At 58.5% G+C, this 24,802-nt stretch overlaps 1 protein-coding gene across 1 annotated transcript; it reads left to right on the top strand.

The window, feature by feature from the left end:
• Positions 1 to 368: 368 nt before the first annotated feature.
• On the top strand, positions 369 to 24,548 carry CLIP3 (CAP-Gly domain containing linker protein 3). Its single transcript, XM_048832979.2, has 14 exons — positions 369 to 485; positions 3,262 to 3,416; positions 11,738 to 11,877; positions 12,615 to 12,708; positions 13,963 to 14,124; positions 14,906 to 15,024; positions 15,708 to 15,944; positions 16,108 to 16,243; positions 17,246 to 17,374; positions 18,234 to 18,368; positions 18,545 to 18,668; positions 19,187 to 19,251; positions 19,977 to 20,049; positions 21,144 to 24,548. Exons 2-14 carry the CDS (start codon positions 3,281 to 3,283, stop codon positions 21,196 to 21,198), a joined length of 1,605 nt encoding a protein of 534 aa, XP_048688936.1. The 5' UTR covers positions 369 to 485; positions 3,262 to 3,280; the 3' UTR covers positions 21,199 to 24,548.
• Positions 24,549 to 24,802: the final 254 nt, after the last annotated feature.

Here is a 24,802-nt window from a genome sequence, read left to right as displayed (position 1 = left end):
CTACACCCCCTCATCTTACCCCACAGCCCCCTACTTCCCCCATAGCCCCAGCTCCTCTCTACACCCCCTCATCCTGCCCCACAGCCCCCTACTTCCCCCATAGCCCCAGCTCCCCTCTACACCCCCTCATCTTACCCCACAGCCCCCTACTTCCCCCATAGCCCCAGCTCCCCTCTACACCCCCTCATCCTGCCCCACAGCCCCCTACTTCCCCCATAGCCCCAGCTCCCCTCTACACCCCCTCATCTTACCCCACAGCCCCCTACTTCCCCCATAGCCCCAGCTCCTCTCTACACCCCCTCATCCTGCCCCACAGCCCCCTGCTTCCCCCATAGCCCCCGCTCCCCGGGATCCCGCGGCAGCCCCATCCCCCCGAGGAGGCGGGGATGCGGCGCTGATGCTGCGGGCGGCGCATGGGCTCTGCGAGGCTCCGGACCCAGCGCCAGCGCCCGGGCACCGAGCAGACGGAGGGATCCTCGTCCCCGGTAGGTGCGGCCCGGGCCGGGCCCCCACCGGGCCAGAGGAGTCGAGTCGAGTCGAGTCGGGCCGGGCCGGGCCGGGCCCAGCTGCCTCCGCCCCGGGGGGATGCGGGGTGGGGGTCGGTGTTTATCTGGGGCCCGGCCGGGATCAGCCCCCGCCCCCCAGCCGGGCGAAGATCAGGTCCCTCCCCTGCCCCCCCTGCATCGCCCCACTGCTGCCCTCCCCACCCGCCACCGCCATCGCCCCCCAACCAACCCGCCTGTACCCCATCGCCCCCCCGTCCCCTTCCTCATCGACTGATCACCCCACCTGTACCCCATCCCCCCTTCCTCTCCCATCCTTCCCCGTCCACCCCCATCGCCCCCCATCCCCTTCTCCATCGACTGATCACCCCACCTGTACCCCATCCCCCCTTCCTCTCCCATCCTTCCCCATCCACCCCCATCGCCCCCCATCCCCTTCTCCATCGACTGATCACCCCCCCTGTACCCCATCCACCCTTCCCCTCCCATTCTTCCCCGTCCACCCCCATCGCCCCCATCCCCTTCTCCATCGACTGATCACCCCACCTGTACCCCATCCCCCCTTCCTCTCCCATCCTTCCCCGTCCACCCCCATCGCCCCCCATCCCCTTCTCCATCGACTGATCACCCCACCTGTACCCCATCCCCCCTTCCTCTCCCATCCTTCCCCGTCCACCCCCATCGCCCCCCATCCCCTTCTCCATCGACTGATCACCCCACCTGTACCCCATCCCCCCTTCCTCTCCCATCCTTCCCCATCCACCCCCATCGCCCCCCATCCCCTTCTCCATCGACTGATCACCCCACCTGTACCCCATCCCCCCTTCCTCTCCCATCCTTCCCCGTCCACCCCCATCGCCCCCCATCCCCTTCTCCATCGACTGATCACCCCACCTGTACCCCATCCACCCTTCCTCTCCCATCCTTCCCTGTCCACCCCCATCACCCCCCCATCCCCTTTGATCACCCCACCTGTACCCCCTCCCCCCTCCCATCCACTCCCATCGCCCCGCAACCAACCCACCTGTACCCCATTGCCCCCCCGCCCCCTTCCCCATCGACTGATCACCTCACCTGTACCCCATCCCCCATAACCCCTCTCATCCTTCCCCCGTCCACCCCCATTGCCCCCCAACCAACCCACCTGTACCCCATCCCTCCTTCCCCATGCACCCCATTGCCCCTCAACCAACCCGCCTGTACCCCATCGACCGATCACCCCACCTGTACCCCTTCCCCCCTTCCCGCATCCACCTCCATCACCCCCAACCAACCCCCCTGTACCCCATCTCCCCCCTTCCTGATTGACTGATCTCCCCACCTGTACCCCATCCCCCCATCACCCCTCCCATCCTTCCCCTGTCCACACCCATCGCCCCCAATCACTCCCTCTGTACCCCATCGCCCCCCAAGTGCCCTTTCACCGCCACCTGTTCCCCCATCACCCCCACCCTTCCCATCTGTACCCCAGGCCCCTCCCTGCCCCTCCATCCTCATCCAACTACTCCATCACCCCACCAGTCCCCTGATCACTCCACCCTTTCCATCTGTACCCCCAGTGTCACTCACTGCCCCTCCATCCTCCCCCAACCATCCCATCACTCCCACCCTTCCCATCTGTACCCACAGTGCCCCTCACTGCCCCTCCATCCCATCCACCCATTCCTATCCCCATCCACCCCACAGTCCTGCCCTGTGTGCCCCATTCTCCCCTCTAGGCCTTGACAACCCCCCCTCATCGCCTCCCTCCATTCTCTTGTCCTGATCCACCTCCCTCACCCCCAACCATTGGTCCCATCCCCCCGCTGCTGGGCTGCCCCATTTCTTCCCCTTTGTCCACCAGTCCCCCTGATTCTGGGGCTCTTGTGATTTTTGGATGTCAGGCTAGGGGTGTGTATAGGGCAGGGGGAGGAGGGGGCAAGTGTCCAAGGGGGCCCCCACCAGGCCCCCCTCTTCTGAGACCAACGCCCCCTCTTTCCCTTCCCTCTTGCACACACGGCAGCGGGAGGGGCTGGGGAAGCCCCATTCGCAGCCGGGGCAACGGTTCTGATCCGCAGGGCACGCCAGTGTGGACCAGTGGCAGGAGAGACCTGGCTCACCTTTCCCACAGGGGGCTTTGGGGGATGCGGGTGGGAGGGGGTTCTGAACTGCTGGGCTTTCCTAAGCTAGAGCAGGAGGCAGCAGTGTATGATTTGGTGAGATGGGCAGAGGGAGTGGGATCTAGTGCTTAGAGCCAGGACTCCTGGGTTCTATCCCCAGCTCTGGGGGGGTCCTATGTGTTGTGATTGCTGGGAGACGGTGTGCTTAAGCTCGCCCATAGCTAAATGCCTTCCCGCTTAAGCATGGGGGAGGGACCAGTGAACCCAGGCCCGAGTGAGTACTGGGGAACAACAGATGAAAGAGCAGAGACAGGAGTGGGGCCTAGTGTTTAAAGCAGGGCACTGTAATTTGACCCTGGATTTCAGTTCCCCATTCTGCCTTGCCATGTGACGCTGCAAGGCAGCCCATTCACTGGTCCATGCCTCAGTTTCCCCATCACCTGCCCAGTATTTAGTAATACCAAACTCACTGTGGGGATGTGGGAGTGAGCCTATGGGGTTTAAAATGAATGTGAGCCCATGGGACAGAGGGTGCTGCAGAGATGCCAGGTCTGATCGTATTAGCGCTGCCCAACGACAGTGACTCGACCCTTGGGGGGCGCGGCGGGTTCGGCTGATTGCTCAGGCCTGGACATTTTTTCTCCCCGTTTCCTCCCCAGCCAGGAGTAAGAACCCATCATGACCAAAGACGACTCAGCCGAGCTTCCCTCCGAGGAGGCGCGCCAGCCGCTGGAGTTCCAGAGCCCCATCCTGGAACGGAGGAAGAAACCCATCGTCCATCCCTCCGCCCCTGCACCCTTGCCCAAGGACTATGGTGAGCTTGCCCCGCCACCTGCCTCAGGACTCGTCAGTGTCTTGCTCTCACCCTCCTTTCGTTCCTCATTCTTGCCCTACATTAGATCAGGCTTTGGATCCCAGTGACCCCCAGCGCCCAAGTCAGCTGCGTGGGGTAATGTTTCCCATTGCCGAGGGGCCTCATCCCCAGAGGTGCTGAGCACCAGCCAGTGAGAGGCAGCATTGCCCACCAGCTGGGGCCACGGGAGAGTTCAGTTCAGTTCCCATCTCTGCCGCTGACCTTCCTCTTTCTGTGTGTGCCTCAATTCCCCCTCCTGCCTGTTGTCTGGTTTGACTGTCCGCTCTCTCGGATGCTGGGGGGGGGAGGGGGCCTCTTGCTCTGTGTCTGTGCACAGCCCGACACAATGGGGCCCTGCTTTCAGCTGGGATCCCGGGGCGTTGCCATGATGTATGTAAGAAGAGCGGCGGGTGCTTGGAACTTCTGGGGATCAGACCCCAGCATCAAAATTCCTAGCTCTTCTCATTAAGGGGTCTCAGGGCCCCATTTTACAGATGGGGAAACTGCTCCGTGCCTCAGTTTCCCCAAAATGGGGGCAGAGCTAGGATTAGAACCCAGGTTACCCAGGGCCTAATCCAGTGGGGTATTCACTAGGCAACACTGCCTCCCTGCATTGGCCTATGGGTGACAAGGATGTTGTTGCATTCTCCTCCCATGTGGCTCTGTGTCATTCAGCTTTTAACCCCAGGGCCAGGTGCCCTGGAGTCTGAATCCTTCTACTTATCCACCATGCGTCCTCCACTCACCCCACCCCCCCAGCCACAACGGCTCACCGCTGCTTGGACAGGGCCAGCTCTGAGCCAGCAATCTCCATGGCCCAGTCAGGCCCCGGTTTCTCTGCTGAGACTGCCAGCAAGAGGTGACTGTGCCGTCTGAGAAAATGGGCTGAGACCAGCCAAACTCGCTTCATGTAAGCTGCCAACCCACTCGTCAGTGCTAATGGAGTTCAGCCGTAGAAACCGAGGCCTGATCTGAGCAGAGTTAGGACCAGTTTGTGTCAGGTGGGAATATGATTCTTCTTCTGTATACAAGCCAGACGGGTTATACTGGTATAGCTCATTCCCCTTCCTATACAGGAATAGTTATCCATGTCTGAGCACCTTTACGCCTGTATAACGGCACCCAGGACTCCTGCTTTAACTAGACTGGGATAGTTGGTAACTTGGGTGGGGAGACAAAATCCCTAGGCTGGATGTGAACCAGAGGTTCCGAAACCCTTCCTTTGACTGCTGGCTCCATGGGCCTGAAATTTACGAACGAATTACCCACCTCCATCCCTCTCAGGACCAGGACCCGGTGGAGGTGTGCCGGGGACGAATTGGCAGGTGATCGGTTTCTAAACACAGCCCAGTGACTCAGTGTTGCTAGATGCAGACACAGTGCGTCATCGGATGCCATTATTCTGGAAAGTCTCCTCCCTCCCCCACCCCCCCCAGCTGCTTTTGCATGAATTTGGCTAGGACCGTGACAAGAGAAGTATAGATTTTTGTATGAGGGCTGGGGAGATGAGAGAGGGGTACGTGTCTCACCAGCAGTAGAAAAGGGAGTGGGGGGAGGGTGACTTTGGATCCTTTATTTATTTTTATTGGCTTATGCTGTGAATATTTTGGCAAATAAGATGAGCTATGAAATCCATGCTAGGAATATGCTTATAGCACGTGCTGATACAATAAGCTTTGGGGGGATTTTTTTGCAGCGTGGATTGCGTGGGAGACCCCTTGGCTCTGTGCAGGTCTCCAGGTGCCTACACCTTGTTGTGATTAATTTAAAAAAACAAAATGAAACAATTTAAAACCAAAGGTGAAAGGCGTGGAAGGCTGATCTTGTTTGCCTGAGACTCAGGAGAGTGAGGGTCTATCCGGGGCTCTGCTACTGACTCCTTGTGTGATCCTGGACAAGTCACTCGATCTTTCCGTGCCTCAGTTTCCCCATGGGTAAAATGGGGAAACTAACCCTGCCTTTGTCTATTTAGATTGTGTGCTCTTTGGGACAGGGACCGTTGCTCACTCTGCGTCTGGGCAGCGCCCAGCACAATGGCGCGCTGGTCTCGGTGGAGCGTTAATAATTTAGCAGTTGTGGTGGGCATCAGATAGACGGCCCCAGAGAGGCAGAGACGTGGTTTGTTTATTTCCAGCGCAAACTGCTCCCCAGCTGAAAGGGGAGAGAGTTCAGTGTCCAGGGCCATTCAGGCCCTGATTCTTTGCTTGCTGTGAGCTGAGGCCCACAGACTCATTTCACCAAGCAGCCCTTGAATCGTAAATGGCTGCTGGTCACTACCCGCCTGGCTAGGATTGGAACCAGTGACCTGCGCAGCTCCACCCAAATGGTTTCTTATGTAGTTAAGACAGTCATTTGTTTAACAATAATTATTATCCTTTGTTTTTATTTATTTATGTATTAATTATTAGTAATACTGTAATGCCTAGAAGCCCCAGTCATGGCCCAGGAGTCCACTGTGCAAGGTGCTGCCCATTTTGTTGCTATTAGGTGTATTGTGGTAGAACCTAGGAGCCCCAGTCATGGACCAGGACTCCGTTGTGCCAGGTGCTGTATATATATTTTTTGCTATTAGGTGTATTGTGGTAGCACCTAGGTGCTGCACTCATCACCCAGGCCCCCATTTAGCTTACGTGGCAGGGGCTGGGCTTTCCGCTCCGCAGGGCCTGCTCCCTTCCTGCAGTGGCTGCCCTGGGAGAGGGGCGAAGTCGTAGGCAGCTGGGCATTTGTACAGCATTTACCAATGTTAACAATCATCAGCATAACTGGAATTGACAGCCGTGGCCTGGGCTGAGCGATGGATCCTAGAAGGTGTCCTGCCAAACGGAAAGAGCAGCTGATGTTATGCAAATGGACAGTTGGCTCAGCCTAGAAGAACCCAGGAAAGGCAAATGAAAGGCAGGGTGCGATGGGATGTCTGATAGCTCATGGGGCTGGGGAATGGGACCCTTCCCATCTAAGGGGTGCTGGCTCCAATCCAGCCTCGGGGAGGGGACTGGCTGACTCAAGGGGGCAGGGAATGGGACATGGGGCCTGTCCTATCTAGGGGGCACTGGCTCTGATCCAGCCCCAGGATGGGGGGACCGGCTGGCTCTGGGAGTGGGGAATGCGACAGAGGCTTCTCCTCTTGGGGTCTCCAATTCCAATCCAGGACCTGGAGGAGGGGCTGGCAGGCTCAGGGGATGGGGAATAAGATATGGGACCTCTCCCCTCTAGGGGGTGTGGGCTTTGATCCGGCCTCAGATTGGGAAGACTGGCTGGAATATGGTGGGGACTGGGATATGGGACCTCTCTCTAGGGGGCACGGTCGTTGATCTGGCCTCAGGGCAGGGGGACTGGCTGGCACGGGCAGAGGCTGCGGAGGGAGAAGGGCGGATAGCAGACAATGCGGCTGCCTGGTTTGCAGAGAGATGCCATCAATCTGGCACCTTTCACCCGTGTGAAATTGACTCAAAAGCCTCCCCGTCACACAAGCCAGCTCTTGTGCTGCTCACAAGCTGTGTTTTATCCCAGTTCTGAAACGCTCTCTCCTTTGTCCAAGGGCCCTGCCCTCAGGAAATCTATAGCTCAGCCCCAGAGTCAATCAGACGATTGAAACAATTGAAACAATGTTTATTCCTCCGCAAATCAATCTGAGCAACCGAAGTGCGGTACAGTTTATGAGGCCAGCTTCTGTTTTTATTAGATCTGTGGTGGTAATGTCTGGAGCCCCCAGATCAGGGCCTCTTTGTGTTGGGCGCTGCCCAGACACACCGTGACCGAGATCGGGACCCTGTTGCGCCGGGCGCTGCCCAGACTCAGCAAGAGATGGTCCCTGCCCAAAGAGCTTCCCGTCTAAACAGGCAAGGCAAACCAAGGCAGGATTATTCTCCCCCCAGTACAGCTGTGGAAACTGAGGCTCAGAGAAGGCAGGGTCAAGTTTTCAAGCCACACCTGTAGCCATATTTTCCAAAGAGCTGGGGTCAGCCCTGAAACACGGAGCAGGTGTTTCAAGCGAGATGAGCGCTCGACATGCTGAATATTTATTTGTGAGGGTCATTCATAGAAGATCAGGGTTGGAAGGGACCTCAGGTGGTCATCTAGTCCAACCCCCTGCTGAAAGCAGGACCAAGCCCCAGTTTTTGCCCAAGATCCCTAAATGGCCCCCTCAAGGATTGAACTCACAACCCTGGGTTTAGCAGGCCAATGCTCAAACCACTGAGCTATCCCTCCCCCCCAATATTGCTTCTATCTAGTGCATGAAAGGGAGGTGAGCTCTTAAAATTTGCTTCTCTCCTACCCCACTTGTATAAGGCAGAGTGGGGAATTGAACCTAGAAGTCCCAGCCCACTGCCTTAACTATGAGGCCATGGACAGGATGAGGGGCTTATGGATGAGCTCAGGGAGATGATGCCATGCTTAGGGGGCTGCCAGGAAAGGGTGTATTTGCTGGCAGGCGTAAGGGATGATTCTCCACTGGCCTAAAATTCATGGGACCTATTTTTATGTCTTTATTTTCAGTCTTTGCTAAAGCTGCTTCGGGTTTTGGGTTATAAACTCGGGCTTGAGCCTGTTGGACTCGGCGGGAACTCACACGTTGATTTCAACAGCAAGTGACTCGATGCCCCTTTCGCTCGCCTCCCGTGTCCCCGCCCGGCGAACCTGGCGCACCCTGCTTCTGCACGGCGCGTCCGAGAGGCCGCGTTCTCATCTGCGCACCTGTGGTGTCGAGATGCAGGCCCCCCCCCCCCCCTGCCCTTCAGGCGTGGCCGTCCGGCTACTTCTGCTGGCGCGGCTCTCTGCACGGATGAATCGGAGCCCGGGGAGCTGCCGTGCCGTGATGCTCGCGAGCGACAGTCACGCTGGCCTGGTTTGCCGTTGGGGTGTGCAGATCAAGCAGCAGTTTCATAAGCTGCCGTTGCTGGGGGAGGGAAGATCCAGGCTTTGTGTTTCCCCTGCAGGCTGAGACAAGCTCTTGTGTGAGTGTCCGCTGCCTGGGATATTCAGCCCGAGGCTGCCTGCAAAGTGGATAAATGTGGCTGCAGCCCATATGTGTCAACGGCACAGAGCTGTCGGCTCGCTAGAATGTTAATCCAGGCCTTGGTTAATTCAAAGGACCCTATGAGTCAGGACTGAGTCAGTGCCCCAGGGTGGTACTGGGGCGGGGGGGATCGGTCCAGCAAAAAGTGTGGGTGGAGAAGCCTTTTGGAGATACTCTTCCCTCTCAATGAGTCCTGGTCCCCCTGCTTTGCTTCAGGGAGCAGGGTGGGTGACTCAGTAGAGGGCGCTCTGCCTTTGCATTCAGTGCTGACCCCGGTGCCCCAGTGTGGGGCTAGGGGGCGCTGTGCTGCAAGGCTTCAATAGGGGGGCACTCTCCCCTTGCAGTCAGGGCTGACCCCAAGGCCGTGCGAGGAGGCGTTGTACTGCAGAGCGTCCGTAGGGGGGCGCTCTCCCCTTGCAGTCAGGGCTGACCCCAAGGCCAAGCTAGGAGGCGTTGTACTGCAGAGCGTCCGTAGGGGGGCGCTCTCCCCTTGCAGTCAGGGCTGACCCCAAGGCCGTGCGAGGAGGCGTTGTACTGCAGAGCGTCCGTAGGGGGGCGCTCTCCCGTTGCAGTCAGGGCTGACCCCAATGCGTCACTAGGGGGGCGCTGTGCTTCTTGACTTGGCGTCTTTCAGATCAAATGCAAAACTGAAACCCTAAACCCTCCCGGTGGTTCTGCGACGCTCTTTGCAATATAGCGGCGTCAGCCCATTTAGCCAAGGCACTGGGGTTAACTGCAGCCTACTTCCTTCCAGTCCCCCCCATGCCATTCCAATTATATGTAGGGTTTCCCTTTACTTTCTACCCTAAAGGGATGCACCGTGTTGCCGTTGAACGCTGTTGTGCCCCACCCCAGAGGAGGCTGCATGGTAGCACTGGTGAGCGATCCCTGCATAAATATGAAAGGAGGGTGGTTTATATGGTTATGGCGGAAGTCACCGGGTGGCGCGGTGACAGCCATATCAGTTCTTTCTCTTAGCCTGGGAGCAGAGTTGGGCTCTTTTCGTGCTGCCGTTTCTCTCTGGAGGAGCTGTTGCAAGCAGCGAGAGAACTGAGCCGTTGCCTCAGTCTCCCCGAGTCGAGTGGAGGCTTTGGGCAGAGCTGCTCCCTGGGAATCAGCCATTGGTGTTTGGCCAGACAGAGGGCAGGGGTCAGATGGGAGAGGGGGAAAAGAGGTGCTACTCTTCCAAGCCCCGCCCACTAAATAAGCCCCGCCCGCGCACGTGTCTCCGCCCACAGCGGGCCGTGCAGACAGTCGTAAAGGGGGTTGGTTTGCCCCTGGGCTCTGCTAGACTCCTGGGCTCAGTGTGACAGAGAAGTAGAGTGACCAGACGTCCCGATTTTATAGGGACAGTCCTGGTATTTGGGGCTTTTTTTGATATGGGCTCCTATTACCCCCCCACACCCCCCGTCCCGATTTTTCACACTTGCTGTCTGGTCACCCTACAGAGAAGGCAATTTCCTGCAATCGCCAACCTGGCCCAACCTGATTGAATTAAGCGTCGGTATCCTAGGGCTTGTCTACATTTGCAACGCTGCCGCAGTGCGGCCATTCAGCTGCGCTGCTGGAGTGCGCTGGTGTAGACGCAATTCGTGCCAGTGGGAGGGGTTCTCCTGTCGCTGTGGTTAATCCATTTCCTCGAGAGGCGAGGCGGGCGTTTCTCTGTCGGCGTCGCGGGCCACTTACATCGGCAGGAGACACATTTCAGTGGAGACCCGTGCGCCGCTAAGGCATTGCGTTGTAGGGTAGACCAGGCCTGAGGCAACAGCTCACTTGCGCCCCGAGGAGACACCCGTGGTCGGCCGATCAGCTGTTACAGGGGGGACGAGATCAGACTCCCAAACTGGACCGGCGAGTGACTCTCAGATTCACGGCGGGGCTGGTTCTGAGCGAGAGCCGTTGTGAATTTGTGGCCACAAAAAAACCAAACCCCCGCTGGGTGGGATTAGAAGGACTGATGATGGGCCAGGGCCTGTTCGAACCTCGGTGCCTGGCCAATCCTTGCCCTCTGCCAGGCCACTGGAAGAGCAGCGGGCATTGCAGGGTCTCTGCCGCAGTCACAGCTCTTGGGGCCAGTGATGTAGCCTCACTTGAGCAGCACGTCTCTGGACCGGCCAGCTCCAGCGCGGAGTCGATCAACAGCCCAGGGCTGTTCTGCCCCGGGCGGGAGGGGCTCGGCTGGTGGGAGCCGGAGCGCGGAGGCGACAGGGTCGTTGGTGTTTGTCTGACGGGGTGACACTGATAGGGCTTTAATGGTGGCCAGACAGCTTTGTTGGGACGTTCAGCATCCGGGTTACGTCTCGGGTCTGTGCGTTGCCTTGTGCGCTCGACTCTACGAGCAACTTCCCGGCGTATCTCAGGAGGAGCAATCCGGTTGAGGCAGGCAGATTTGCTGGGAACCGGGCTGCCTGGACGTATCCCGCTGAGACGCACAACTGCACCCAAGAGAGGCGATGGCTGGGGAACTAGGAATCTAGAGCGGGTGCCCCTGCTGGACCCCAGAGGGGGAATACAGGCGCAGTTGCCCTGAATTGTAACCGGTGACTCCTTCCTGATTGCGGAGGAGAAACAAAAACTCTTGTGGCTGCTCCCAAACCCCACCCAGCATATTGGGCATCCCCGTGACCTGCCCTGGCTTGGCTGGACATGAAATCGTTAACGCATCGGACGTTTAAACGGGCTCACACCTTCCTGAGATGAGGGGAGCGGCTCACACCTCTCCGAGCAATTACTTCAGACTCTCTGCATGGGGACCTGTTTTCTGGGCAGCCAGAAGAGCTAGTTGGTTTGTAAATGAAAGCTGAGCTTCTGGAGAGCTGGAGAGTTGGTTCAGAGAGGGGCAGGTCTGGCATGCGGGCACATACTGGTTATCGCTGAGTCCTGGTGGACAGGGGCCTGCATGCTGTTTGCAACCACCTCTGTCCAGGGGCTGGTGTAAATGAAACAAGCTGTGCTCAGAAAACACCCTGACTCTTCATCGCTCCCGGCTCTGCACTGGCCTGCTGGGTGGCCTTGTGCACATCCCTTCCCCACTCTGTGCCTCAGTTTCCCCTCCCACTTCTGTCTGTTTAGGCAAGAACTAACTGGTGTCTGTGCAGTGCCCAGCACAAGGGGGCCCTGGTCTGCGTTGGGACCTTTAGGTGCTACTGTCATACAAGCTCGGTATGGCGTGGTCTCGATTTTGGATGGGGATAGATTCCCCTACTGTAGTGCACCTAATAAAGGGATAGATTCCCCTTTTTAAAGACCTTCCTTCTCTTTCCAGCTTTCACTTTCTTTGACCCGAATGACCCGGCTTGCCAAGAAATCCTCTACGACCCCAAGACCACGGTCCCAGAGCTGTTTGCCATCATCCGACAGTGGGTCCCCCAGGTGCAACACAAGATTGATGTCATAGGCAGCGAGGTGAGTGAGGGGAGCCGACGCGCCTTGCACAGTGCCTGGTGCTCCGAGAGGTGCCGGGTTGCCCGCCCTGGGGACATGGGACGCGCCGCGGGGGGCTGCAGCTGGGTGGAACCGGCACATCCTGGTCAGAGAAGGGTCTGATTCCACTGCGGGGGTCTGAGATCGGCGCTGCAGCGGGTTGGAAAACAGCCCACAGGAAATTCCGAGGTAGAGCTGGGCGGGGGTTGGGAGTCAGGACTCCTGGGTTCTGTTCCCAGCTCTGGGAGGGGAGGGGGGTTGAGCGGGTTAGAGCAGAGGGGGGCTGGGAGTCAGGACTCCTGGGTTCTATCTTCAGCACTGCTGCTAAGTCGCTTTGTGACCCGAGGCAAGTCCCTTCCCCACTTTGTGCCTCAGTTTCCCCCTTCTGCCAAAGGGGCAGTGCCTGCCTTCGGGATCCCCAGGGCAGAGGTGCACCGTGTGGCTGCTGTTAGAAACCTCCCAACAGGCCCTGAGACGCGCTCGTCTCTTGCACCCCCCAAGCCCCCATCACCAGGCACCTTCCCACTCTAGGCTGGGTGCTGCTGACCTGGAAATTAACTTGAGACGCAGCAGGATGGCTGGGGGGGGAACAAGGCTTGATCAGCTCTGGCCAACCCCACCCCCCTGCTCTCTCTTTCCCCTCCCCTTCTTCTCCTCCCCCCACCCACTCTCCCCTCTTTCCCCCTCCCCCTGCCCTCCTCCCCTCTTCCCCCCCCTAGATCCTGAAGCGCGGTTGCCATGTGAACGACCGGGATGGCTTGACCGACATGACGCTGCTTCATTACGCCTGCAAAGCCGGCGCGCACGGTGTCGGTGAGCTGGGGTCGGGGGAGGGCTGCAGGCTGGGGTGGGAGGGGGAGGCTCCCTTGGTGGGGGTCGCCCTCTATCTCCGCTGGGGCGCGAATGGCCAAATCCCCCGGTTGGGGGGTGGGGAGCTGCTGTCCTGGAGCAATTGGGACAATCTGGGGGGCTCACACTCCCCCACGCAGACTCTGCCCCTGTGCCGTGGGCCCAACCCGCACTTGAAGGGGGGTGGCAGGCGGCCCCCATCCCCTTGAGGCAGGGCCAGCATCGTGGGACCCATTTCTTCCCCCTGTGGAGCAGGATCGGGGCCATTCTTTCTCCTCCACAGAGGTGTGTGTGGGGGCCCCACAGTGCTCACCTCAGCAGCTGGGGTGTCTCTGCTTGGTGGTGGGGGCTGGGCCTGCTGCACTCTCCCCAATCTGCCCCACACAGAGCTCCCTGCTTGCGCAGGGCTGGCCGGACCCCCAGGAGCAGGGCGGCTTGGAGTTAAAAAACCCACTGAGATACCTGGGGCAGCTCCCCGTGCTCAGAGCAATGGGCTCAGGCTCTCGGCAGACCCAGGCAGTGTCAGTTACACCCAGAACAGCTCCCCGTGCTCAGAGCGACGGGCTCGGGCTCTCGGCAGACCCAGGCAGTGTCAGCTACACCCAGGACAGCTCCCTGTGCTCAGAGCAATGGGCTCGGGCTCTCGGCAGACCCAGGCAGTGTCAGCTACACCCAGGACAGCTCCCCGTGCTCAGAGCGATGGGCTCGGGCTCTCGGCAGACCCAGGCAGTGTCGCTGCGTTAGTTACACCCAGAACAGCTCCCCGTGCTCAGAGCGACGGGCTCGGGCTCTCGGCAGACCCAGGCAGTGTCAGCTACACCCAGGACAGCTCCCTGTGCTCAGAGCGATGGGCTCGGGCTCTCGGCAGACCCAGGCAGTGTCGCTGCGTTAGTTACACCCAGGACAGCTCCCTGTGCTCAGAGCAATGGGCTCAGGCTCTCTGCAGACTCCGGAAGGCATTAGTCACACTCCATTCCTCTATTTCGGGCTTTTCCCCCATTCACCATGGCTGGAGAGCTGCTTCCTTTCCAGTGCAAGCCAAGCTCCTCCTCCTGGGGGTCCCGTGACGCAGGGAGCCGGGGCTCCCAGCCTGGGCCCAGCGCGCCTCTGCCTTCCTCCGGTCTGGAGTGTGCAGTAGCCTCAGGGGGAGGGCGGTTGCAGGGGCTCTTGTGCCCACTCAGGGCTCTGATCCCATCGCCTTTGTCCCCCTCCCCCCAGGTGACCCTGCTGCTGCCGTCCGCCTCTCCAACCAGCTGCTGGCCCTGGGGGTGGACGTGACCCTGCGTAGCCGCTGGACCAACATGAACGCCCTGCACTATGCCGCCTACTTCGACGTGCCTGAGCTCATCCGTCTCCTGCTCAAAGGCTCCAAGCCCAAAGGTGAGCCGGGGCGAGCCGGGGGAGACACACGCCAAAGAGGGGGACGCTTCCCCCCCGCGTCCAGCCGGGGGCCCCCCTGAGTGCTACTGCCCAGGGGCTCTGGGGTTGCGTTGCCCTGGCCCAAGTGGCCCAAGCCGTGTTTCTGGTAACTGGTGAATGTCAAAATACCTAGGAAGGCAAAGGTGACCTCAGTGGTTAGAGAGGGAGAGGGGCTGGGAGTCAGGACTCCTGGGTTCTATCCCCGGTTCTGGGAGGGGAGGGGAGTCTCATGGTTAGAGCAGCGGAGGGGGCTGGGAGTCAGGACTCCTGGGTTCTATCCCCAGCTGTGGGAGGGGAGTGGGGTCTAGTGGTTAGAGTGGGAGTGGGGGAGGGCTAACAGTCAGGACTCCTAGGTTCTATCCCCAGCTGTGGGAGGGAAGTGGGTTCTAGTGTTTATGCAGGTGGGGCTGGGAGTCAGGACTCCTGGGTTCTATCCCCTGCTCAGGGAGAGGAGTGGGGTCTAGTGGATAGAGCGGGTGTGGGGGAGGGCTGAAAGTCAGGACTCCTGGGTTCTATCCCCTGCTCTGGGAGGGGAGTGGGGTCTAGTGGTTAGAGCAGGGGGCTGAGAGCCAGGACTCCTGGGTTCTGTTCCCACTTCTACCACTGACTCATTGTGTGACCTTGGACAAATCGCTCCCCATGCCCCTGTTTCCCCTCTAGCCCTCAGCATGGGGGGCGGCAGGTCCCTTCAGGGCAGGGGTTGATGCCTCACCCTGGGCCGCGTCCACGCTTTGCCTTGCAGTGCTCAACTCGACCTGCAGCGACTTCAACCACGGTACGGCGCTGCACATCGCCGCCTCCAATCTGTGCCTGGGGGCTGTGAAGTGTCTGCTGGAGCACGGGGCCAACCCTGCTGTCAGGGTGAGAGCCCAGGCGCGGGAACGGGAACTAAACTGCCCAGAGGGGAGGGGATGACGTTATACAGGCAGGAGACCAGCTGGGGCAAGATAGGGGCTGGTGTGGGAGGCAGCTGGCAGCATATAAAAGACACCAGATTGTCAGGATACGGATCAGGGTGGTGGGGAGGGAGAGGGGAGCTGGCATCAAACCAGTGACCTGACTGACAGGATATGGACTGGGGAGAGGGCAGGGGGAGGTGGCAGCAAAGAGAAGACCTAACTGTGGGGATATGGACTGGGGGGAGGAGCAGCAGGCAAAGAGGGGCCCTGACTCTGAGATATGGACTGGGGGGAGGGGCTGCAGGCAAAGAGGGGCCCTGACTCTGGGATATGGACTGGGGGGAGGGACTGCAGGCAAAGAGGGGCCCTGACTCTGGGATATGGACTGGGGGGAGGGACTGCAGGCAAAGAGGGGCCCTGACTCTGGGATATGGACTGGGGGGAGGGACTGCAGGCAAAGAGGGGCCCTGACTCTGGGATATGGACTGGGGGGAGGGACTGCAGGCAAAGAGGGGCCCTGACTCTGGGATATGACACAGGGGATGGGGGACCGCACACAGACAGCTTCTCGGGCCCTTCCCCCCTCCCCCAGCTGCCCCGTCCCCTCCTCCCGTCCCAGCGTCTCTCCCCCTCTGCCCCCTGCAGAACAGCAAAGGGCAGGTGCCGGCCGACGTGGTGCCCGACCCCATGGACATGACGCTGGACAAGGCCGAGGCCGCCATGGTGGCCAAGGAGCTCAAACAGCTGCTGCTGGACGCCGTCCCCCTGAGCTGCAACCTGCCCAAGGTCACGCTGCCCAATTACGACAACATCCCCGGCAACCTGATGCTCACCTCCCTGGGCCTCAAGCTGGGGGAGCGCGTCGTGGTGGACGGACAGAAGGTACCGGCCCGTCGGCCCCCTCTGGGAGCTCCCCAAGCGAAGCGGGGGTGGGCTGGGCCGGGGCTGGGTCTGCGCTGACCCCAGTGTGGCAGTAGGGGGCGCTGCGCTGCAGGGAGCGGGGTGGGGGCTCAGGACGGCCGATGATCTGTTTGCGTCTCTGTAGCTGGGCACCCTGCGTTTCTGTGGCACGACGGAGTTCGCAAGTGGCCAGTGGATCGGGGTGGAGCTGGACGAGCCAGAGGGCAAGAACGATGGGAGCGTTGGAGGAATACGCTACTTCATTTGCCCTCCGAAGCAAGGTAAATGGGGCCCGGACGCCTGGGTTCTGTTCCCAGCTCTGAGAGGGGAGCGGGGTCTAGAGCAGGGGTGGGCAAAACTTTTTGGCCCGAGGGCCACATCAGGATTCTGAACTTGTATGGAGGGCCGGGCAGGGAAGGCTGTGCCTCCCCAAACAGCCTGCCACCCCCCATCCACCCCCTCCCACTTCACGCCCCCTGACTGCCCCCCTCAAAACCCCGGACCCATCCAATCCCCCCAGCTCCTTGTCCCCTGACCGCCCCCTCCCAGGACCGCCTGCCCCAACTGCTCCCTCCGGGACCCCACCCCCTATCCAACCCTCCCTGTCCCCTGACTACCCCACCCCCTATCCACACCCCTGCCCCCCTCACTGCCCCCTCTGTTCCCTGTCCCCTGACCGCCCCCCCCGGGACCCTACTCCCTATCCAGCCCCCTCTGTTTCCCGTCCCCTGACTGCCCCGCCCCCCAGAACATCCGCCCCATCCAACCCCCCTGCTCCCTGTCCCCTGACTGCCCCCCGGGACCCCCTGCCCCTTATCCAACCCCCCCCACTCCCCCCCCTTACCGTGCCGCTCAGAGCACCAGGACTGGGAGCTGTAAGTAGTACACCGTAGGTAGCGCATTCCTACGGGGAGCAATTTAATACACTACACCTGCAGCTCTCGCAGCCCCGCCGCCCACCCCAGAGCGCTGGCGGCCCGGCGAGGGAGGGCGGACAGCAGGGGAGGAGCTGGGGACGACCCTCCCCGGACAGGAGCTCAAGGGCCAGGCAGGATGGTCCCACGGGCCGGATGTGGGACAGTAGGGGGCGCTGTGCTGCAGGGAGCAGGCCATAGTTTGCCCACCTCTGGCCCAGAGGCTAGCGGGTGGGCCTGGGAGCCCGGACGCCTGGGTTCTGCTCCTCTCTCTGGAAGGGAATGTGGCTTAGTGGATCCTGGGCTGTACAGTTTAGCATTTTCTGAGTCCCCCATTGACTGTTGTTGTTTTTTTCTCCATCTTCTCAGGGGTTTTCGCCTCTGTGTCTAAAATCACCAAAGCCACAGACCAGATGCCGTCATCGGTGACGTCCACCCCAAAAACCCCCCGCATGGACTTCTCCCGCATGACCGGGAAGGGCCGGAAGGACAAGAAAGGTAGCGGGGCACTTCTAGTGGCTGAAGCAGCAGGAGCTGGGAGCCAGGACTCCTGGGTTCTGCTCCCAGCTCTGGGAGGGGAAGTGGTTAGAGCAGGAGGGCTGGGCGGCAGGACTCTTGGGTTCACTTCTTTGCCCAGCTCTGGGAGAAGTGGGGTTTAGTGGTTAGAGCTGGGGCGGGGACGGTGCTGGGAGACAGGACTCCTGGTTTCCACTCCCAGTTCTGCCACTGATTCTGTGCATGACCTTGGTTGTATCCCTTTCCTTCCATGTCTCATTCATCCACATCTAGAAAGGTACTTGGCTAATTAACCCTGAAGATCCTTTATCGCTGGGGGCGGGTGGAAAGAGCAGACCCGGCCTTTGGATCTGAAATCTCATCAAGGGGCTTGACATGACGGCCAATTAATCAGGGGCTCTTTGCAAGGAGATAAACCAGGAGCCCCCCCGGCCCTGTCCTCAGATCGTGCCTGCCCCTCCATGTCTGGTGGGGGAGATGTCAAAGCCCCGGCAGGCTGGCTGAGTGGAAGGGGAAATCTGCATGCTATTTACATATGCAAATTGGAAAGGCCCAGCCTCCCCACAAACCAATCCCACCAGTTCTCCCCACCCATCTCCTGCTGTGGGCTCAGCGCCCCCTCTCCTCGGCTCTTCCCCCTGCTCCCTCCAAGTCACTCATTGGAGGAGAGAAGAAAAGTTGAGGGCAGGGAGATGGCAGGATTGGCTTACAGGTGAGCAGGGGGAGGGGTTTCATTCACCGCCCCCCCTCCAGCCCCACTCTGGCACCAGGCTACCCTCTGGGGCCGCTGCTGCTGGAGGTCTGGGCAGCCCTGGGCTGGTCTCACTGCCTTTCCGCTCAGCCCTCAGGAAGAAGTCTCCATCCGTGGGCAGCCTGGACCGAGAAGGGCTGAAGATCGAGATCGGGGACCAGGTGCTGGTGGCGGGGCAGAAGCAGGGCATCATCCGGTTCTACGGCAAGACGGACTTTGCGCCGGGTAAGGCACCGGCTGGCGGGAGGGCAGAGCCGCCGGTTGGTGGGTGGAAAAGACTATAACAGGGTCTTTTAGCTCTGGAGTGGGAGTCTGGTGCTTGTAGATCCGAGGCTCCGGGGTTTGATCCCGCGGCTCGTGCTGGGAAGTGGACAGCTGACGGCTTCTTATCCCATCGCCAGGTTACTGGTTCGGCATCGAACTCGACAAGCCCACGGGGAAGCACGATGGCTCGGTCTTTGGGGTCCGGTATTTCACCTGCCCCCCTAAGCACGGAGTCTTTGCCCCACCTTCCAGGGTCCAGAGGTACGTTTCTCCTGGCTCTCGCTGCGTGTGAGCGTGAGCGATTGCCTTTTGGTGGCTGACCCCACCAAGGGACGTGCTGCTTCTTTCGCTCAAGGGTGGGAACCTACGGCTGTGGCCCTGCAGGTGCTGGGTTCAAATCCTGCCTCCCTGAGGGGGCGTTTGTGAGCACCATTTCCTGCAGCGTTTGACAGCTCTGGTTCTCACTGGCAAGGACGCGACAGCCTCCAAATCATCCTAACGAAGCCCCTTTGAGTGGCAGATATTCTCCCCGTCTGAGGCAAATGTCACAGAAGTGGCTTCTGCCCGGATTATCCACCTCCTGTTGTTAAGAGGCTTTGGGACAGATCTCAGGTCTCGCCTATGCGGGGGGTTCACCCTGATCCCCGTCACTGGTATGCGAGCAGCCTTCCTGGACTATCACCGGGGGTTGGAATCTGGGCAACTCCCTGGCGTCGGTCCGGTCCTGGCTCCTCCACACCTCCGTGAACAAGCCTCTCTTCTCTGCCCCTCCCTTTCAGGATCGGTGGCCCCAAAGACTCCCAGGGAGATAGCAGTTCGGTGAAGAAGGTGCACCAAGTCACTAGTAGGTATACTCTGGATCCTCTGCCTTTCCCTTGCCCCCAGCGACGGGAGGGACCAGGGGCCAAGCCCACCCCACCTGTGACTCCACTGGCCTTGCACGGGGGGTGACTTAGCTAGTGAGGCCATGGGGACATCCAGTCTTCCCCAGCAATTCCATCTGTGCCGAAGGCATGGCCCCATGGAATCTCTCTTCAGTGCTTATGTGACCCCCCGCCGGCACTGTCCTCTCTGAGCATCTCACCATCGTTAGGGTGTTTTTAGCCTCACATCACCCCTGGGAGGCAGGAATATTTATCCCACTTGCTCAGAATGGGAAACTGAGGCACAGAGGGGCAAAGTGACTTGCTCAAGGTCACGCAGGGAGTCTGTGGCTTAGCAGGTCATGCTCCAACCCCTGCTCCACGCTCCCCTCATTCTGCCAGCGCCGTTCCCCCAACACACACTGCCCTCGATGCAGCAGCAGCCCTCCCTTGCCTCAGCCTGCCACTCCCTCCCTCCTCCCTGTTTAGAGTCGTAATCCCCGTCATCTCTGCGATCCTTTGCAGCCACCATGCAGGGAATTGAATCCGGGCCTCCCACATCCCAGGCGAGCACCCTAACCATTAGGCCTGTGCACCCTCCTGGGTTTGTTGCACGGTGATTCCACCTGGGTTTGTTAGAGGGCGTCGGTGGCCCCCGGGTACAGTGACTCCCTTTAAAGCGAGGGCGTTGTCCCTTCTCTCGCAGTGTCACAGCCAAAGCGCAACTTCACAGCAGTCAGGACCCCAAAAGACATCACGTCAGAAAACTCCATCTCTAGGTAAGGCGGGGGAGGAGCTGTGGGGGGGGAGGGGGCCATAGCTGGACTGCTGTGGCCCTGCGCTGTGGCTACTCTCTGTCCACCAGGGCCCATAGGGGGCTGATTGGGGATGTGGCCACAGCAGCCTGCTGTTTCTATTCTCTGCTCCCCAGGATCCATAGGGGGGAGGATCAGGAACGCGGCAGGAGTGCCCTGTGCTGTGGCTGTTCTCTGTCCACCAGGCCCCACGAGGAGCAAACAGGAAATGAGAGCAGTGTCAGAGCTAACTGACTGCTAGAGCAGCCTTGAGGCTGCTCTGACTTGTAACGCTGGCCGGGCAGGCCCCTGCACAGGAAGCATATGGGGAGGACAGAGCTGGCTTAAAGCCATTGTAAACCACCTTCCCTGTCTCAAGTGAGAATGGCAGCACCAGACCCCTGGAACGTCTGCACCAGCTCTTGCAGGGGATGATTGATAGAGTCATAGTGGTTAAGGCCAGAAGGGACCATTAGACCCTCTAATCTGACCCCTTCAGTTTCACCTGATACCTCTGTATCAAGCCCGAAGACTTGAGCTAGACTTTGGCGTTTCAGTCCTCAGGAGGCTAACCTGTTGTGAGCCCCCCTCAGATCTAGCTGGGGGGAAATACCCATTCCCTGGCTGCCTACCTAGCTGTTGTTATTTATTATGGGAATTACGGTAGCGCCTAGAAACCCCAGTCACAGACAAGGACCCCTTTGTGCTAGGGCTGTACATTTTTATTGCAATTAAGTGTATTACGGTAGCACCCCCCCAGTCATGGAGCAAGACCCCATGGTACTAGGTGTTGTATATTTTTATTGCTCTTAGGTGTATTATGGTAGTGCCTAGGAGCCCCAGTCACAATGGTGTGAGGTGCTGTACAGTTGTGTTCCTATCAGGTTTGGACCAGGATCCTGTGGCGCCAGGCGCTGTACATTTCTATTGCGATCAGGTGCTGTACAAACACCGAACAAAAAGTCAGTCCCTGCCCCTAGAAGCTGACACGCTGCCTTCTCATTTCCTCTCCCCATGCTGGCGGGGTCCCTGCTGCGAGCTGCCCGGTGAGCGCTCCCCCCGTCTCTCGTCTCTTTCAGATTACTCTTCTGCTGCTGGTTCCCCTGGATGCTGCGTGCAGAGATGCAGTCCTAAGGCCTCGGCGCGCGCCTCTCCCGTCCTCTGCTCTGTCCTCTGTTCTCCAACTAACCGAAAGACTGCTCTCCCCGTTGGGCTCTCATCTCCCCCACCCTAGTCGCAGTTCTAGTGAACCCCAGTGCCTTGGTACCATTGAACGTCGCCCCCCCGTAGTCTGCGAGAAAGGCTGCACTAACCCCCCCAAACACCACGCGTATGCACCTCCCACCCCGGGTAGATGTGACATGGGCTTGGAAGCTCCCCTCTTTGATTTCTCCCCTGACCCCCCTCCGGAGCACAGTGGCATGAACACAAAACCTCTTTGGTACGGATTTCCCTCTGCGGTTTGATTGCTCTGAGCCTGACGCTCGGGGTAAGGCCGATCCAGCATCCCCTGAACCTGGCCCTTTGAGTTGCTCCCCAACGAAACTTAATCTAACCTGGCCTCTCTCTACATCTCTGTAGCTGTGTGGACAGTGTCAGTTTATAACACTCCAAGCGTGGAAGTAATGCTCCTCCCCAGCTTAAGCCGCCTTTTTCTCTGGGAATCATGTAATGCTCACCTTCCAGGATTAGATTGCTCAATTCCTTCCAGGGAGGAGATCTGGCTTATAGAAACCGGTCTCTTGTTGGACCTTAAAGAGCAGTGAGATTTGGGGGGGATCTTCCTCTCTGGAAGCAGTGCGGGCCCCCTTCTGAGAAAGCCCCTGTCCCCCAGGCATTCACTCTGGGGCGCACTGTGCAGTTACCATGGGGGGAAATCAGTGCTTGAGTGTATTTCTAAGTGAGATCAGCACTTACTAAGATTGCTAAGCATTCCCCTTGAGACACAACCGCTCCAAGGACCATCTGATGTTGGCTTCAAAGGTTGGAGCAGCTTGTACCCGATACGTTCAGGGCGAATCTGAGGGGTTGGGGTCTCTTAACACAGCGGGGTGCCTGGTGCTCCCCTGTCCCTCTTTCACTCTCATCGATTCGTTCCCCTTGGCGTAATCACTCTTTATTCACAGGCAGAGCCGCCGGGCTTTTTTCCTTTTGAGCTGTTTAGGAAAAAGAAAAGAAAAGAAAAGAAAAGGACCCTTAATAACTATCTTAAAAGAAAAATTAGCCATGGAGGGTATGTTGATGTTCTCCACCGAGCCAAAGGTCTGTCTAAACACGACCGTCGTCCTGTTTAACTCTCCCTGTTAAAGCAGTCCAGTCCCAGTCCAGTTAAAGCAGTACTGTGGATTTATACTGGTATCAAGGTGCTTATATCAGTCTAATGGAGAGGAAAGGGAATAAGCTATACTAGCTACAAGTAAACCTACACAGGGGTTATATCAGTGTAATGGTATCAGTAAAAAAACCACATCTCTAGCCCGCATGGTTGTACCAGCACAAAATCCGTGCATGGAACCAGTGTAAGGGAATGAGCTGCCCGGTTCTCTCCTGTGATAACCTCAGCCTGGATAAATAGCCAGCTTTGATCCAGTATAACCATGTGGTTTATAAAGGTGCCTCAGACTGCAACAGCTTATTCCCCTTCCCGTGTGGGAATAGCTATCCTGGTATCAGCACACTGAGCCGGGTAAAGCTGCGTCCACACTAGAGGGGAGTTGTACCACGTCAGCTGGTCCGGTCTAGTGAAAGGGGTACAGCGTCTGGGGGCAGGGCAGGTCTTGGGAACGCTGGGACGTCGGAGGTATTTGGGACGTTGCCAACAGCCTCCGGGTGGCTGGTTTTGGGAACGGCGTAGAGCTCCCTGTCTGAGTGCCAGGGCTCGGCTCTGGGCAGCAAACGGTACCGCGGCCTGCTCTCGCTGGGGGAGAGCTACAGATAGTTGGGTGGGGGCTGCCCAAGACAGGGTGTGGGTCATTGCTAGCAACCAGGAACAGCTGCATAAAATCTATCCCTCCATCCATCGCACTCTGTCCTCGGATCCATCCATCTTGTCCCGCCACCCATCCTTCCTTATCCCTCCCTCCTCAGCTTTATCCATCCATCTTCTCCCTCCATCTCTCCATCCTTCTCCCTCTATCCTTGGATCTGTCCATCCATTCTTACCCTTTCTTCCATCCTCCACTGCTGCTGCCATGTCCCCTAATGTCACAAAGTAGGAAAGCTGGAGAAAAACGACTGGTCAACCTGCTTTCTCTGGGGTGTCCTGTTAGTAAGCAGAGGCAGCCTGGTCCAGTGGTTAGAGGTGGGGAAGCCAGGACTCCTGGTTTCTATTCCTGACATTGGGAAGGACAAGGGAAAAGGAAGTCCAGACACCTGTTCTATTCCTGACATTAGGAAAGGTGCGCTGGGCAAAGGAATAGAAAGCCAGGACTCCTGGGTTCTGTTCTTGGCATTGAGAAGGAGGGTGGCTAAGTGTTTAGAGGCAGGAGACTACTGGGTTTTCGTCCTAGCTCTGCCACTGACACTATGGGCAAGTCTCTGTGCCTCTGTGTGCCTCGGTTTCCCCCATCGACAAAATGGGGATGAGGATATTGACCCACCTCACTGAGGGATCATGGAGCTTGCATAACGAGAAGGCTTTGAGCCCCTCAGAGTGGCAGCCCCTCCTGGAAACACAGAGCAGTACCAGTCAGTGAAAAAAGGACCTGGGCCCAGTGTACTTTAAAACACCTCCAAATGGAACAGCAGCTTGTGCACCAGGCCAGAATTCTAACCACCATCTCCAAATCCTCCAGCCTTCCTCCATGTCTTTCTGTTGCATTTTGTGAGAGCTGGGAAAAGCCAGGACTCCTGGGTTCTATCCTGACACTGGGAAAGGAGCCTTGGGAATAGGAAGCCAGGGCTGGCCCCTAAAGCTGCCCCCGACATGCATCTCCATCCCTGTCAGCTGTTATGAGTACTAAACACACACATAGCCTCATCCCCTTTGCTTCCTCTCTAGCCCAATAAAAAGACTCCCGCTTTCTCATTTTCTTTTTACTAGCAATAAAAAACCTGCAATTGCTCAGCTTTGTCCTGGTCACGAGGGGGTATCCTGGGCCTTCCCCCATTTCATCCGGACCTTGAGTCATCCCGGCCGGGCCTGCGTTCCTGATGCTAACCATCATCGGGGACCGCTGTCAAAATGCTAACCTGGCCCTAGTCCGGCTCTGACTCCTTTGCAGTGGTCCCCGCCATGGCCTCAGTGTTTGTATAATAGAAATCACGTCGGATGGAGTTTCTTTAACACTATTTTTAAAATTTGTAACCCATTCTCCTTGTAAATGGTTTAGCGAGTGGCTTGTTACTCCCGCTGATGATCTCGCTGTTAACTCTGCATGCCTTGTCCCTTTCCCCTTCCATCCAGGATCTCTGGAAAACTCAGCATGAGAAGAAATCAGTATGCCTATTGCTTATCTGTCATTAATAAAGAGTGTTTCTATGTGCATTGTGTAAACGGCCTCTGGCTTCCACTCCTCTCAGTGCTGTTCTGTCCCATCCCCCTGCCTCCCCCCCATTCCCAGCTCCTCTTTGGAAGTACTGTAATAATATGAGGAGACGGAAGGTGGCATCTCAGGTCAGCGGGGCATTTAAAACGAAAGCCTCTGCAGTGTCTAAGTTTAGAATCCCCCTTTTCCCCTGCAATTGTGAGGGCAAGAAAATTAACTTAAAAAATAATAATTTGAGATTTTCAGCGGAG

The sequence above is a fragment of the Caretta caretta genome, chromosome 23 (assembly GCF_965140235.1).
Source record: "Caretta caretta isolate rCarCar2 chromosome 23, rCarCar1.hap1, whole genome shotgun sequence".
NCBI classification, from domain to species: Eukaryota; Metazoa; Chordata; order Testudines; family Cheloniidae; genus Caretta; species Caretta caretta.
Note: the sequence above shows the minus strand (reverse complement) of the source record. Positions and strands in the feature narration are given on the sequence as shown.

Coding starts and splice junctions, on each gene's coding strand:
- CLIP3 (XM_048832979.2), top strand. CDS start 3,281: ATGACCAAAGACGACTCAGCCGAGCTTCCCTCCGAGGAGGCGCGCCAG. Junction 19,252..19,976: donor GAAGGTGCACCAAGTCACTA/GTAGGTATACTC, acceptor CTTCTCTCGCAG/TGTCACAGCCAAAGCGCAAC. Junction 20,050..21,143: donor TCAGAAAACTCCATCTCTAG/GTAAGGCGGGGG, acceptor CGTCTCTTTCAG/ATTACTCTTCTGCTGCTGGT.